Source organism: Pollicipes pollicipes, unplaced genomic scaffold (assembly GCF_011947565.3).
Source record: "Pollicipes pollicipes isolate AB1234 unplaced genomic scaffold, Ppol_2.1 Scaffold_4295;HRSCAF=5057_pilon_pilon_pilon, whole genome shotgun sequence".
NCBI classification, from domain to species: domain Eukaryota; kingdom Metazoa; phylum Arthropoda; class Thecostraca; order Pollicipedomorpha; family Pollicipedidae; genus Pollicipes; species Pollicipes pollicipes.
This window is the reverse complement of record NW_023596461.1, coordinates 5660551-5677379: the sequence shown is the minus strand read 5'-3', so window position 1 is coordinate 5677379 and position 16829 is coordinate 5660551. Positions and strand designations below refer to the sequence as shown.

Below are 16829 nucleotides of genomic sequence, written 5' to 3'. Positions count from 1 at the left end.
ACGCCAGAAATCAGCGTTTGGATGCCAGGAATCAGCGCGGGGACACCGGCATCAGCGCGCCGACACCAGGCATCAGCGCGGGGACACCGGCATCAGCGCGGGGACACCGGTATCAGCGCGGGGACGCCAGGCATCAGCGCGGGGACGTCAGGCATCAGCGCGTGGACATCAGGCATCAACGCGCGGACGTCAGGCATCAGCACGCCCCCCCACCTGTGTACGTCAGCGCGCCTCTGCCTACTAAGCCCATGGAGGGTGGATGCTGTCGCGAATGGTAGATAAGCTCTATCAGTACAGATTCCTCATGGTGACACACTAACCCACGTATGTTTAGTAGTATCTGCGTGGTTAAACAATCACGCCTCTTATCTCGCTTGTGTCATTTTGCAAAAGCCGTCTGACAGGTGATGCGTTTCGTTTTTCTTGGCCCCATTCTTGGCTTTAGTCTCTATAATATGTCAACAACATAACTCAATTTCGACGCTGATTGGTATTAATTCTGGTATCCCCAAGGCTATTGCAATGCACTTTCAGCAGAACAGTTCACAGCTAAGCGGGCACCACAGGCACTCTTCATCCTTACCACAAACTTTGAAGCTAACCGTCGCTGACATCGGTGTTACCGCGACCTTCAGCAGCGTAGTGAATTTACCGGCCGGCACGACCCTCACCTTGACATTTGTATACCCAACGGAATGGAGCAGACGTCCAGGAACGGGTAGGCAACCCCACACACGATCTATAACTTTTGCTGACGTCACTGTGCAGTCGCTCTTACGGACGGCCTTTCAGGTGGATTCAAAAGAGGCTCGGCTATGCTTTTGTGCTACTGAGGTTGTTTTGCGCCAACGTACACTGATTAAAGTTGATGGGAGCCAAAGCCCATTTGCTGTTAGAGACCAGTGGGATATCGCCTGACATCGTTGCATTACTTCCCAAGAGCTTGGGATAGAGGTACCTTGCTTGCATGGACAATCATCATAAGCAATGGTGGAAGGCATTGGCACGCCATGAAAGACTATTCACTATTCACTATATGAACACTATTCTGGTCGGTGCCAGAAACTTGCCTGACATGATCTTCGCCCGAAGCAATATCTGCTCAAATGTTGACATACGTTAATCACTCTAGTCCATACCGAAACACTTTGAAAACTGATGAGACCGAATGACATCAGGGGAGGTTACGAGCCTTGACAGTCCTGATGTCACGCCTTTCAGGCCCACTGAGAACATGCTCTGGCGCACACAGAGCCAAGAACACAAAGCCGAGTGTTGTGTTTTCACGTTTTCACCGCACCGCGCTTTGAGAACGAGATCCCACCCGCCACCCAGTCCGGCGTGAGGTGACAAACACGGCCAGCCAAAACGCCGTTGCAATACGCGGAACGGCTCGTGAGGCAGCTCCCAAACCCGGGCCGGAACACGCTTTCCCCGTTCTGACGAGGGTCGCACTGCACAGTGCCACGCCAGGGTCACGGTGCCCGCGTGCAGCCCGTTGCCATGACCAAGTCGTGACCATGCCCCAGCGGTGATCACGAACCTGGCTGCAGCCGTCGATCGGGTCAGCTGGGGGCCGTGCCGACCCGCCCTGGCGTCCAGCGAGGCCCGCTGGCGGCCGCTCTGCTCGAGCCTCTCCCTGCCGCGGCTGGGTGTGGCGGCCCCTTTGTGCGCCGGTTGAATCCGGTTTGACGGCATGTGCAGCCGGGAGCCCTGGGTCGGGCAGGAAGACACATCGCTGGCAGGTTGCCAGATACAATCACAGCACTCGTCGCCGCCTTTGTGCAGACCGGGTGCGGCGTTGTCCGCACGCACATAAGACAAAGGCTGGCTAAACGCCGCTGCAGCTGCGGGCTCCGAGCCAGTAAACCCGTCGGTGAACTGTGATAACTGCAGAAATGTGCAAGCGACACACGCAAGCCCGTGGGAGAAAAACGCGCCCTGAATTGCTGCCATAAAGCCCTTTAGACTCTCAGTAAAAAGGGAGGGCACATACGCGCGGGGAATCTAATTAAATGTTTAGCTCATTAGTAGCTGGGTCCACGAGGGCTGGAGGTAGTGCCGGGGACAATGGGGACGTTGACAGCATGTTGGGTTGAGGTGAGGGCAAATCATTGAGCACATCACCTTGAAATCAGTTTTAATCCTTCTCTGAACTGACCCATATTTAATCAAGCACAAAACACCTTGACTTCAGAGTCACAAAAGTGCAAAAATATTAAATAGGCCATTTTGGCCTATTTGATTTTGCACCGATATGAGACTGAAGTATGGAATGTCACTGTATCACTTTATGTATATATATATATATATATATATATATATATATATATATATATATCTCTCTCTCTCTCTCTCTCTCTCTCTCTCTCTCTCTCTCTCTCTCTCTCTCTCTCTCTCTCTCTCTCTCTCTCTCCTTGATCTTGATCTATGATCTTTTTAGTATTTTTTTTACAATCACATGAGTCTGATGTCAAGGTGATCTGCGTTGCAGGAACCATTTTGTTTCGTGATCGCAAGGTAAGATCAACTATACAGAACTGAATGAATTGATTTCCTTGAAGTTGTGCAGACATTATACCCATCAACTGTCATCCAAAATCGCCGTCAATTTCTTATTTATCGGCATTGAGTCGATATCAAGGCTGCCTCAACGCTGTGACAATGCTGCCTCAGTGTTGTCACTGCTAGTTTCCTAGCGCTTTCTACTACCCAACTACTTCCCTTAACGTGTCTGCCCGCGCTCAAAGACAGACTGTGGTGAACTGGGTATTGCATCCGAAGGCAGCCGAAAACTTCATCAGCCCGATTGGTGGAACGCCTAACTCGTCACCTCCTAAGAGTGAGCCTCCTACATACGTTTTGGCGGCCGGTCGCCTCCTCCCAGATCGGCACGACAGCCCGGTGAAGCCAGGCTCAGAGCGTAGCCTTCCGGAGCTGTAGGCCGAGATGAATGATTCCCACTGAACAACTGGGGGAAACCCAGAAGGAGAGGAAGCGGAAGCAACAGTCCGAGCGTGCTGAACAGTACCGAACAGGCGCGTGCTGATCAGTGGGACGCGGAGCAGCTCCGCCCGCTCGTCTGCTCAGACCCGACCGCCTCCCCGCCGAACTGCCCGGGGACCGTTGACCCGAGCGAAGGTGGCGGTGGAGCGCGGCCCGCGACACGGCCGCCTCCCCGCCGAACTGCCCGGGGGATTGTTGACCCGAGCGAAGGTGGCGGTGGAGCGCGGCCCGCGACACGGCCACTTGGCCTCGCTGGACTCCGGCACATCGCCGTCACGCGTTTCGCGAACGTGGTGCTGCAATGGCTGAGCAACATCCGCACCCTGCATGACTGCATCGTACGAGACGAGCACTCGAGAGAGATCAACACGACTACCTCCGCCATGAAGGGTGCCCTCATCACAGCATTTGCCATGCTAATGTGGGACCTATGGAAGAGCTCAGATGAGGCTGACCGGGCACTGGTCACCTCACCAGTGACAATACAATTCCAGCGATTTGCGGCCCGCTTTACAGGCTATCAGCAGCAGGACGCGCAGGAGTTCCTCAGATACCTGTTGGAAGGCTTGCAAAAGGACGTGAACCGTGTCGACAACCTGCCTAAGCCCAAACCCACCCACATCGACGACAGCCTCAACGCTAGCCAGAAACCGCTGGAGGCTTGGAAGCGCTTCCTGTTCCTGAAGAACTTGAAGTTCGTTGACCTGTTTGTCGGGCAGTTCAAGTTCACGCTGCGGTGCACGGTGTACGGCCAAGCGTCCGTGACATTTGACCCGTTCTGGGACCTGAGCCTGCCGATCCCATCCATGACGGGCCAGGTGCGCTTGGAGGACTGCTTTGACCTTTTTACCAGGGAAGAGGTGCTTGACGGAGAAGAAAAGCCGACATGCTCCATGTGCCAGAAGCGTCAAAGGTGATCCAAAGACTTCAAGATTCGAAGGTTCCCACGCATCCTTGTAGTGCACCTGAGACGGTTCTTGCAGCAACTGGATCAGAACGGGCGCAAGCTCAACATCACTGTGGAGTTCTCCGCCAGTGGTCTGGACCGGTCGCTATACTCTGCCGTACCGCGAGACCGAAATTATAAACTGCACGGCAGAACAAAACATTCTGGCGTGGCGTACCGGGGCCACTAAACAGCCCACTGTAAGCATCATTATTTGAGAGTCTGGCACCAGCACAATGACTTTAAAGTAAGGCTCGTCCGCGTGCACCGCGCCAACAGCTGCGAAGCGCGCATGCTGTTTTTCGAGCTGGCCAGTCCTTGACCCGGTGCCGGCCTGGACACCAGTAATTGAAGGAGTTGGAGAGAGCTGTCCTATCTCTAGTCCCACCGGATAACGCTGTGATTGCATATGTACTAGAAACATATGTGCTAGTATATATATATATATATATATATATATATATATATATATATATATACATATACCGTGCACAAAAGATATGAAAAAGCGCGAAATACTTTAATTAATGTAATTTACCTGCACAGAAAAAAACGCAGGTACCTGATTAATCATGCAGTCTGGTGAAAGTCATCAATATCATATAACATACATGGGAAAAGGATAGCGAGTGAATGATCACCTTGGCTGCACCTGCTCAGTATATTGAACACGTCCGGCATTTTATCTCGCGTATACTTCGGCATTGCGTGCTAGGTGTATACTTCCATTTACTTTTCTTGAGTTAATGTTTATTTGCGTGAGTTTTATCCCGCTCGGCCAACAGTTGTGCTGGCCTCTCTTCCCCACGAGGGCCTTGATTGAGCTCCTACAGAAACCTCTCGGTAATTCAGGTTTTGTAGAGTTGTGTAGACAAGTTACTTACTCTTTAGCAGCCTAGATCGTTTCGGGCCTTCATAAGCTTTTCCAAGAGCTGCTTAATTGTCTGGGCTGTTCTGAACGTGCCTCTGCTGTTATCCGCTTCAGCGACCCATACAGTGAGGCGTCATAAGGGATCTCAAACAGCTGAGCCCCGTGTTTTTCTAACAGTCTTGGGCTGTCTGACATCCTACCAGAAAGCCATGCATATTTGCCAAAGTCCCTGTAGCCACGCCAGAACACTGACCGTTCTGGGTAACCATTCCACTGTAAGATCTAACCTTTTTGGGGACTGACCAACTTGGATTAGAAACAATCCTCAGAGCCCTTGAGTTCTAACACGCTCATAAAACGTCTCCAGATCTCCTCACCAAAAATGATAATTAAAGCGTCTTATGTCGCATAGATAAGAAATAAGAGGGTTTGAACACAGGACCGGTCGCAGGACAACGACATGGTGGCGGTGCCGTAATATCGGACAACCATCGACAGACAACATACCTGCAGTGACGTACACTTGACGTGATATCACAGAGCCCACCTAGCCGAGGTATTCTGGCGCTAACTTGCCCACGGTATTCTCTTACTTGCTAGGGCAAGAAGTGCCCCCCTCCGTTAGACCTTGATTGACGGTGGGCAACTCCCGTGCTGTTCCTTGCTTCCGCCATCCCTGGACGGTGCTCAGGAATCTGCAGTTAGCACTTCCCCCAAACAGTAACGCCATGCCGGTTCCCGGAGTCGCTCGACGCCAATGTCCAGTTTTCTGAGGTCCAAATTTTCCCACGTCCACCGGGGAAACAACCCCGCGACGCTGAGACCGGCGGAACAACCCCGCTCCCCGCGCCGCTGAGACCGGCAGAACAACCCCCCTCCCCGCGCCGCTGAGACCGGCGGAACAACCCCCCTCCCCGCGCCGCTGAGACCGGCAGAACAACCCCCCTCCCCGCGCCGCTGAGACCGGCAGAACAACCCCCCTCCCCGCGCCGCTGAGACGGGCGAAACAGCCCCCCTTCCCGCGCCGCTGAGACGGGCGAAACAGCCCCCCTTCCCGCGCCGCTGAGACGGGCGAAACAGCCCACGCGCTGAGACGGGCGCGGACCGCTCTGTGCCGCCCGCCAGCCACTCAGACGCGTCTCGCCGGGCCGTCGCCAGCCAGCTGAAAATCCGCCCATGATGAGGCCGCATGCCCTGTGTGATGTCTGTCTTTGATGTGAGCTGGTCACGTGCCACGCGATCCTGACCTCGGCCGGTCTAGTGAAGCCCCGATCTCGTCAGTCAGCTTTATGCGCTGACTTCCCCTGAGCTTTACGCATTCTTAGCTTTGGCCGCGATTAACCAGCCAGGCGGATAGCAGGAACCGTCTTAAATATATATATATATATATATATATATATATATGTATATATATATACATAATATAATATGAACTATGTATATAATATAATATACAAACTATATATATATATAATATATAATATATAAACTCGTAAAGCACTCGTAACAATGAGCGCAGCTTGAAACGTCGAATTTTCTTATGCAACCAATGCTTTTTGATAATGTTGTTTCACTAGTGCGTCATCATATGTTGGAAGGTAAGTTATTTTCAGAATAATAACTACCAACTCATAAAACTTGAAACATGCTAGGTCTGGTCCCTTTAAACTATGGCTCTCGACATGTTTCAATGGTAACAAGTGTCATAAAACTGATACCGCTGTTAAAATTGCGCTGTATCCAACAACCACGTCAACGGAGATATATCTACAAACAGCAGTTTGTATTCGCATCGTTGGCATCTGGCGTTAGTATGCTGATCAGTATCTCCTGTTACCCGGAAGGCCCATATTGCCATCAGAGCTGGTTAATGGGCGTTGTTACTACTTGATCGCATGACATATCGTTCACACATCGAACGTGTTGGGTACCACTGTCGACATTTCGCGTACAGCAAAGGGCAACTGGTAGCGACACCATTACTCTTTTATTCACCCGAAAGGTTTTCAAACCAAGCAATACTACCTGAGTGTGCTGGAGGGGTGCTGTCATCCACGCTATCAAAGGCTTTTTACGCATCCACAGCGTTGCTGATAAGATCTGTCCGTGCTGTCTCCCTGTTGTCCTCGTTCCAATCAGCAACGATTACCACTCTGTTGTGTAACGGCGGCTTCCCGTTGGTAAGCTGGCGACCGTTCGGCATGCCAGCGGGCAATTTGGAAAGTATCGAGTTAGAAGCAGGTGGCAGGTCGCTGACTGCCTGAGGTAATTTCGGCTGCAGGTGCATGCATAATTTGGACTAGAGGATGACAACGGAAAACAACTACTCTGGCGTGATCCCTTCGTTCTATACCTGCGACACAAGCTTTGTCTCAGTTCGCTCTGTACGCGGCGCACGCTCAATGTGCCTGGAGGCGTGGCAAATCGTTTCATATGCATGGTGTTAATGGCCTCAGACATACTTTTATGGCTTTCAAGGTTTGCATGCATACCCGGGCAGCGGAGGGCTGGAGCTGGGCTTTTTATCCTGTTCGCTCATGCTACTACTACCTTATTAAGTAACCGAGCGTTTGCCTCTTATCCACCGTAATCCGCTTTACAGTCCATTTGCTCGGGTGTAAAGGAGCAGCCACAGGGCAAAACGGATCATTTAGTTATTTAGCCGGCATGGAAACTCGCCTTACGCGTCAGCCCTCACAAATGCAGCCTCACTTCCGAAATTCTCCACGCGCCTGAAACGTTAGAGAAAAACCCGCCTTACAACTGACGACGACTTTCGATTTAAGTAGGCTACGGTGGCGCTTAGATCTTAAGATTTTCAGCGACCATTTCCTTTCGCAATGCCGCTAGCCTCTAACGGTCAGGAAAGATTGGCGTGAGAAAGCGGCGCTGTTCTCACCGTAGTTGATCACGCCATTGGGCTGCGCGCGCCGGAGTTCCCCTCCACCAGCCGGCCAAGGCAAACAGTGGCGGCTGGACTGAGCTTTAAGCTCGAACAGCGTCTGGAAATCCCGGCTGAAAACCCTGCCCATGACAGGGGTGAGGGACGCTGCATTCTTTGCAGGGCTGCCGGTTGTCAGCTACTCAATGACCATGGCATAGCACTCACTGCAAAAGACCTGTCCAACGAACCGGAAATACTGCAAATTTGACTCGATTGAATAACGTGGACAGCTTTCACAGCCGAATGCGGACTCCAACATCCCGACACACTGCGGATGTGGCCTCCTGTTCACAACAGCCCTGCATCGGTCGCCGAGCAGTGCGCGGCATATTTGTCACAACGCTACCTGCCTGCAGGCGCCGGGGCAAAATCACAGGGCGGCGTCTGCAGTCTGCTGCAATGCAAAAAACGGTTGCCATAGTCCGTTTAAGTGCAGCTTTAGCATCTGAAAGTCGGCGCGCCCGCCTCTCGCACGGTCGACACGTGGGCGGCGCAGAGCTGGGCGCAGGGCGGTGCTGCAGTGGGCGCGCGCGCATCACAACCGGGGGGCGGTCGCTCCAGGCGGACGAAGACGAACAACGGCGCCCGCTGCCCAAGGCCGCGGCGCGGAATGCAAGCCCACTGCCGACCCGCTCTGCACGGCTACAGGAGCGGGGAGAGTGTGGGGGGGGGGGAGGGGGGGGGGGGGATCACTACGCCGTTCATTAGTGGATCGCGCCGTAATAGTATTCGTATCCTGCTCCTGTGTTTTGATGCTGTTGAACTTACCCTTATTCTTATTGTCGACACTTGCCTCACGTTCTGCGGTTTTCCTGATTCCTGCAAGCGCTCCTCGGTTCATCTTATTCTCACACACGGCGATCCAAACCCCGTCTGGCATCATATTTCCATCATCTCTATCATGACCAAGATTGTCGTGCGTGTGGTGCAACGCCAGGCATTCACCTGCATGTCCGACAATCATCTGTCCTCATCCCAGCATGGTTTCCCTTCCCGCCATTCCACGCCGACTGCTCTGCTCACCGTGACCAACCGCGTCTTTTCCAGCGTGGATCATGGTCGCCTCTCACTCCTATGCTTCCTGGATCTCGGCAAATGTTTTAACGTCATTCCTTATTCTCAATTTGCTCACAAAGTCCAGCTCCATGATATTAACCCAGCTTGGTTCTCTTATCTTTTTGGCCATTTTCAGTCAGTCTACATCCCCTCGCCTTCTGGTGACAGAGTCATCTCCAAACTCTTCCCCAGTGACATGGGAGTCTTCCAGGGATCAGCCCTCGGTCCCCTTTACTTCACAATCTTCGCCAACGACCGCAGCCTGCACGCGCCAGATGCTGATGTAACACAGCACGCTAGCGACACCTAAATCCTTGTATGTGAAGTCAAACGCAACCTTCCCTCCCTCATCCATCGCATGAAAAGCACACTGTCCTCCCTATCATCATGGTTCCATGCCCACGGTCTCAAGCTCCACGCATCCAAAACCGAACTCCTTCATGACGCTAGACAGCACACAGGCGGAATTTCCCCTGTCAGGTGGTTTTCTCGGTCGGTGGGGGGGGGGGGGGGGACTGCGCGGACACAAGTCAGCGATGTGGCTCAATTTTTTTTTATTGGCCTCCCGATCGGCCTCCGCTGCCTCAGACATTTCCTCCCAGTGCTGCTGACCGTCGTGCGGGGCCTAGTCATCTCGCGCGTGAGATAAGGCGTTTCGGTTTATGGCTAGGGGTCAGGTGCTAATGATACCAGCCCGCTGAAAGTAGTTAATTCCGCTACGCTAGTGGTTACTGAGCTCCAAAAGCGTGGCCACGTGTCTCGAGCGCGATATGATCTGCACCTTGCCACGCCTCGCCAAATGTATGAAGTGTAAGCTGTTATCGCTGCGCAGAAGGCCGTGAGTGAGCTCACCCTGCAGACCTAGCCGACTTATTTCAAACACGCGCCGACGAACACTCCTGTGAACGTTCCACCCGCATTGACCAGAACCCGCGCTGGCCCCCGCGGCGCGCACGGCGGCAGGACAGCGGTCCTTCGCGCACCGAATAGTCCGTCTCCTGAACCAGGTGCCGGCGCGGGCGAGAAGACTGGACACATTTCCGGTACCGTGGCAGGCTCAGCCCGCCGGGCGGCCGAATGTGTGTGTGCACCCATCCGCCTACATGCATTAATCCGTTATCATTTTTCACTGCTTTTTTGACTCATTGCTTCAGTTCTCTCACAAATGAACGCAATATCCACGTACTTGTGTGCGGAGTGTCAGTCGATGTCACGTAAAATTGGCCAGCACAAAAGGTCAATTGGTGGTTCAGCGCCGGAGCATTTAGCGGAATGAGCACAGAGTATATCACGCGTCATCTGCTGCCACGTACAAAATCGCATGCCATGCGCAGCCGAGCGCCAATGCTTTACGTTTTTACCATTCACCGTCGCAGTTGTACGCGGTGGTAAGCCCAGCTCACGGAGTCCCTCCTCAGCGTTCGCTCAACGACGCAGCTCAATGTTTACCTTTAAATTCCTTGCTGTGTAAACCATTGCATTGCTTCCTTGTATTCATCGTATCTTCGATCGCCGACCACCGTCCTCAAACATTGCCACGGATTTGTCAGCCGGTATTCCGGTGCACAGTCCGCCACCCGTAACCGCTTCCGAAGCCGGACCGTACCGGTGCGCAGCCGGTCTCGCCTGGGCCCTCCCCGCCGGGGGCCAGAGCCCGGTGCCGGCCCCGCGCCGCGAGCTGTTGTCTGATCGGCCGGAGGTGTTCAGCGGGAGACAGAACACATGTCATGCCTCCGGCGCCCGACGGGCTGCTTGCCGATCCGGATCGGACGGGCGCGCAGCTGTCCTTGCCTGAGCCCTCCCCGCCGGTGGCCGGAGTCCGGTGCGGCCCCGCGCCGCGAGCTGTTGTCTGATCGGCCGGAGGTGTTCAGCGGGAGACAGAACACATGTCATGCATTCGGCGCCCGACGGGCTACTTACCGATCCGGATCGAACCGGTGCCCAGCTGGCCCGGGCGCTGTGTTGAACCGCGAGTAAAGTAGGTACCAGACAGCATTGCCTCGGGTGGGGAGTACACGGCAGCCAGTGCCGCGACGACCGTTCTATGCGCCGGTGACATGCGTTGCGTTCGGCGCTACGCGGTATGCCCGATCACAAGAGGCGTAATTCTTTTCAAACCATAGCGCGCAGTTTGGTGTGCAATACTTGAACTACGCACGTGTCTACGCTGGACGGAGTCTTCTTGGTGGGGGGCATATTGGTCGAGCGGTCAGCGTCTGCGGCTATCACTCTGATGCCCCGGGACTAGCCCCTGGCCGCTGATACGGCAACCGCTGTCGCTTGCGCTCCATGAAGAAGGAACACGACGCACGTCGAAAACCGGGCCTCCACGCGGAAGCCGCGGTCCCTGACCACTCGGCCACCACGCCCCCCGGTTTTTCGCGTCGTCTGCCGCGCGGCCCTGCGACGCACTGCACGCGTTGCTTGTTTCTCTACCACATCCAGTGCTGTGAGATCCGTCTTCCGCCAGTGGACATCGCAGCGGGTTCCGTGCCGGCCATTCCATGCAGGTTCGATCCCTTGCCCAGCGTTGGTTCGGTGTTTGGCGATCCACCAGCCTGGTGACTGGTGTCGCATCAATCACCATTAGGCGGCACACCAGTGAGGTGACGGTGCTGGGCCCGTCAGATGTTTGAAAACGACCCTGTCTTACGATTCGCTCCAACCAATCTAGCTTTATAATCAGTTTTATGATGTCACCGCGCGACGGTGTGGTGCTCGCCTCAAACTCGGTACTGTTACCCATCTCGTGTCAGACACATCCTGGCGCCGGCGCCCAAGGTTGGCGGGCGTCACGCCGTTTTGTGAGCTTGAGTTTGCGCGATAGGACCCCGTGGTGCGCCGTGCGGGCGCTGAATGTCATGACAATCACAACGGTCGCAGTGTCGCTGTGGGATTCTCCAGCATTGACAAACGTCAGCGCGGTAGTGACTGCAAATGCCGCATGACTTCAACGCGACTCCCCAGCTAAGGTCGTTTTTGACGAAACACTATCCCGGGTTATCACCCGGAATGTTTGGCAACTATCCAAAAATAAGATTCGGTACGCAAGCACGGGAAACTTTCCGTAACAATTTCGCCAGCCAAGTGACGACTTTGGAATATTTACACACCACGGTACCCGAAAAGCTAATGTTTATCGGAAGTCAAAGCCAGCATCCGTGGTGGAAGCGGTGTCTGAGACTCCCAGGCGCCCCAATCACTACTGCTATTACGGATGTCAGGTTTGGGTTCCGACGAGCAGTACCGAAAGATGTGACGATGAGTCCACCTGCTTCTCCCGCCAGCCGAGCACGGAGCGAGCAGGAGGCGGACAGCCGACCCGCCCCCAGCTCAGACAGCCGCGCCTCTCACCAGACCTCGCAGCCAGCGGCAGGGGCAGGGTCAGCGGTCCGCGCCGCCCGGGCCCGGCCAACGCCGGACGACTTCCATCCGGCTCCGGCCCGCCGCCCGCCGTGCTGAGGCTCTGTTTACACGGGCCGGCCCGCTGCGTCACGTGTGACGTCGTATCAACTCCGATCGGGCTCGTATTCCATGAGGCGATTGCGCGAACTGACGCGGGCTATTCTCGTCTCCGAAGCGATGCCCACCCACGCCATTACGCCGAGCTCGTGCCAGTGCACGGCATTGCGTACATCGAAGTGCGCGACCTATGTTTACATACGTCACCCATCATCATGGTCATCGTCATCCCCGGAAATGCCATAGGACTCTTATGTCATACGTAATTGTATCAACTTGCGTAGGCTCGTCGCTGGCCATCCCCGGGGTGACGTTGGATCCTCGCTATCACTCACATCGTAGAATGCTACAGTGCCGGCTGGAGACGCTTCCCTGCGGCGCCACTAACCGGCGCCCGGGATCGTCCGTAGCCTCAACAAGCCTGCCCAGCACCGTCTGCCCTGTAACTGTCCGCGGTGTCGGCCACACTCGCGGCGGGGACGGAGGGTTCCCGGGCTCGGGCTTCCCTGGTAATCTGACGCCTCGCGGTGCACTCCCAGGACAGCGGACTGCTCGCCACTCCGACTCACGCCCCCCCCCCCCCCCCCCCCAATACCCGCCCTCAGTCAGGCGGTTCGAGATCAGGGAACTCCCGTCCGGCAGCCGGCGCTCCTGGCCGTGCCACGCGGGCCAGGAGCGCGGGCCAAGCCGATGACGCAGCCTTCTGCGACAAGCAAAACGCGGAACGGGCCATATCCTGCAAATATGTAATCCACAATCGGCAGAGGGGAGCGCCCGCCCGACACGAGTACACAAAATCAACGCACCAAGTCGACGCCGCCCGCGAAACCACGCGCCTCACTTACAAAAGCATAAATGTATCAAAGACTATACAATCAACCAGTGCGCGGCGCGAGCAAAGCTTCGCTGCAGCGGCGGAAACGAGGCGGACTGCGCGCGCGCGACTACGTAACAGAGGCCGGCCGCCGGCCGGGAAGCGGACGAGAGTCGAGCGAGGCGGACGCGGCGCGCCGCTGGCGGCACCGAGCGCGCGCCGGCGGGCGGGCGGGCGCAGCGCCGTGCCTGTCCGCCCGACGCACGCCGGGGAAGGGCAGCGCCTGGCTGGCTCCGGTGGCGAAGGTGAGGACGCCGCCGACATGGACGATATAGCGGGCAGACTAGAACAGACTCGTTGCAACCTGGAAGCGAGCGACCGGACGGTCAGGGGCGGGGGACCGTTGAGGCGGTCTGCAGACCATGCCCGGGCCTGGCGAGGACTGTCGTGGCGGTCTGCAGACCATGCCCCGGTCTGGTAGGGACTGTCGGGGCGGTCTGTAGACCACACCCCGTCCGGCGGCGCGTGACAGACCAGCTTACAACCACCAGCATCATCAGTTGACCACAGCCAACCGTATCATCACAAGCTGACAACAGCCACCGTCATGCGCAGTGGACATTGCGGCAGCGTACTGTGCCACGAGGGGGGGGGGGGTACGGAGGGGTGTGTCACGGACGGACGGAGTGTGACGGGGAGGAGGTCACGGAGGGGAGTGTCACGGACGCGGGTAAGGGGGGCACGGAAGTGTCACGGACAGGTGAGTGTCAAGGAGAGGAGTGCCACGGAGAGGGGAGTATCACTGAGAGGAGTGTCACGGAGAGGGGAGTGTCACGGACAAGGGTGTGTCACGGAGAGGGGGGGGAGTGCTAGGACCGGCGAGTGTCACGGAGAGGGGAGTGTCACGGAGAGGGGAGTGTCACGGAGAGGGGAGTGTCACGGACAAGGGTGTGTCACGGAGAGGGGGGGGAGTGCTAGGACCCGGCGAGTGTCACGGAGAGGGGAGTGTCACGGAGAGGGGAGTGTCACGGAGAGGGGAGTGTCACGGAGAGGGGAGTGTCACGGAGAGGGGAGTGTCACGGAGAGGGGAGTGTCACGGAGAGGGGAGTGTCACGGAGAGGGGAGTGTCACGGAGAGGGGAGTGTCACGGAGAGGGGAGTGTCACGGAGAGGGGAGTGTCACGGAGAGGGGGAGTGTCACGGAGAGGGGAGTGTCACGGAGAGGGGGGAGTGCTAGGACCGGTGAGTGTCACGGAGAGGGGAGTGTCACGGAGAGGGGAGTGTCACGGAGAGGGGAGTGTCACGGAGAGGGGAGTGTCACGGAGAGGGGAGTGTCACGGAGAGGGGGGAGTATCACGGAGAGGGGAGTGTCACGGAGAGGGGGGAGTGCTAGGACCGGTGAGTGTCACGGAGAGGGGAGTGTCACGGAGAGGGGAGTGTCACGGACAAGGGTGTGCCACGGAGCGGAGTATCACGGAGGTGAATGCCCCGGAAAGGAGCGGCACAAAGTGCATGAGTGTGCACCGCAACGCGCCGCGCGAATTGAACACTGCAGAGCAGCGCCCATCGCACGCTGTGCCATGAGGCGCGGTGCGGCAGCAGGCGCGGCGCCGCATGCGGGCACACACAGCGCCGCCGGCGGGCGGCCGCGCTAAACGGCGCCGCTGTGAACACCCGGGTTGACTTAGTTGGACCTGCTAACACGTCAAACATAGTTCCGATACAGGAGTAGGAGATAAGGTCTGCGCCACCGCCGAGCAAATAGCTTTTTGTGGAGCTGGGGCTATCACCGCGTTCAAAAATAACATGCCAAGGTCTACAGACGATGCGGAGCATATGATCTTGCAACAGGCTGGCCGCGGAAGGTCGGGCATACATTCGAGAACCTGCTTTGGTAATGCTTGCGTGCTGCTTCTGATGCTAGGCCAGAACACCGCCCTGCCGTGCCTACACATGACAGATCGTGATTCAATTTGCAAGGCGCTGAGAACTAAAACACAAATCAGGCAATACCCACATTTGGAGCTGAGTCTGAATTCCCTGGACCACGGCTGACGGCCAACTGACATCTTCGGCGCACGCGGCGGGCGCCGCCCCCAAAGCCGTTCCGCAGTACCGCAATCCAACAGGGGCACGGTAGGATCACTCACGCGACGGATTTGCGCTACTCGCAGACGGCGAGTCACGGAGGCGCACCGGTATCGATTTGAACTCGATCCCATGTTTTGAGACAAGCTTTAGGGTCACGCCAAGTCCCAACCGGAATACGCACCTGGCTGACTGAAAACACTCAAGCGAAGAACACCATGGGAGGTGAAATTTAAAGTGGCAAAAACAAAACAAATAATTTAAGCATTTTAAATGCACGTGAATAATGAAGGCCCTCGATTGAGGCATGGGTGGCAAGTTACGTCTGTCTGGGTATCATTTTTACACCGTAGTCCAGGGCTTTAGGTCATCGATCAAAGCCGTTCTCCCATTCTCCAAAGCCGTGCGCACCGTCTACGGACACCATTGTCGCCAGTGATGCCGGCCTTTCGTCGGAGGTGTGCTGGTTTGCAAACTGACAATCCCCGGCGGCAGATTAATGACGCATGAGATCGGCATCTTGAGGACCAACCACACACACAAATAACACGTGAGTCATCCACATATTTACAGAAATGAGGGAGTGTACGTCTTACCAACTCCGCGCGAGACACGACATGAGGCTGACATTGCTGACCCCGCCTGCGACAGTCTGCTATAAAACATACGTGAGCGTCTTCATGGCGCCAGACAACCAGCGCGGACTCCAAGCTCCCCAAACCGGTTGCTGACCGTGCCATGCGTAATCTGGCATAAGGCACAGGACCGAGGGCCCCCCATGGCTGACGAGGGCACCCTGCCACAGCGGCTGATGACACCAGACCCCGCGCGTCGCGGCCGCTCACCCCTGCCGTCCCACCCTGACAGCGAGGTGCGGACAACAGGGCCGCGGGGAGAATAGGGGGGGGGGGGGGCGTCGGCGGCGATCAGCAATGACGTGGAGCGCCTGGGGAGGCCCAACGAGGCCCAAGGATATCACATCAGCCACTCCCGCCTGGAACGCGGCTGAATGAAACACGGGTTATGAAAAGAAGCTGGCGCTACCCGGCGACCAGAGACGCCCCTGCACATGACAACAACGCGCAACAGCACGGTGGCGCCCTCCCCAGCAGAGGATCGCTGGACACGCCGGCTCGCCCCGGCGGCCGGCAGGCGCGCCCCGTCTCCTCACCGCGCACACCCGTCACATGACGTCCACGAAGTAGTCCGGCTGGCGGCCGTCGGCGCCGGCCCCGGCGGCGGCGGCGGCGGCCGCGGCGCCGGGGCCGACGGCCGACCGCTGGCTGGTGACGGTGGTGGCCACCGACTCGGTGCCGTCGCTGCTGCTGCCGGCACCGGGCGGCGCGCTGGCCGCCGGCGGCTCCAGGCGCCGCCGCTGCGAGCCGGCCGACGAGCCGCCGCTGCCGCTGCCTGCCGACGCGGCGGAGGGCGGGGGAGCGTGTCACTCCTGGCGGACCTGCTGCTCTCACCACCCCGGGATGGAACGGCTCCAGACGCGGGCTGGCCACCGCGGCGGCGGCGTGACCGACTTGGGGTACCTACTTCATTGCCACTGCATGGGTAAGCCCAGCCAGGAGCACTAGCCCGATCCAGCGGACACAAACTGATCGGGTATCCCATCCCCTTGCCACCGGCTATGTAAG

General features: G+C 56.8%; 1 protein-coding gene across 1 annotated transcript; it reads left to right on the top strand.

Annotated features, from left to right (window-relative positions):
• Nucleotides 1-3389: 3389 nt before the first annotated feature.
• Nucleotides 3390-3923, top strand: LOC119096590 (ubiquitin carboxyl-terminal hydrolase 2-like). Its single transcript, XM_037219492.1, has one exon. The coding sequence runs from the start codon at nt 3390-3392 to the stop codon at nt 3921-3923; it is 534 nt and encodes a 177-aa protein (XP_037075387.1).
• Nucleotides 3924-16829: the final 12906 nt, after the last annotated feature.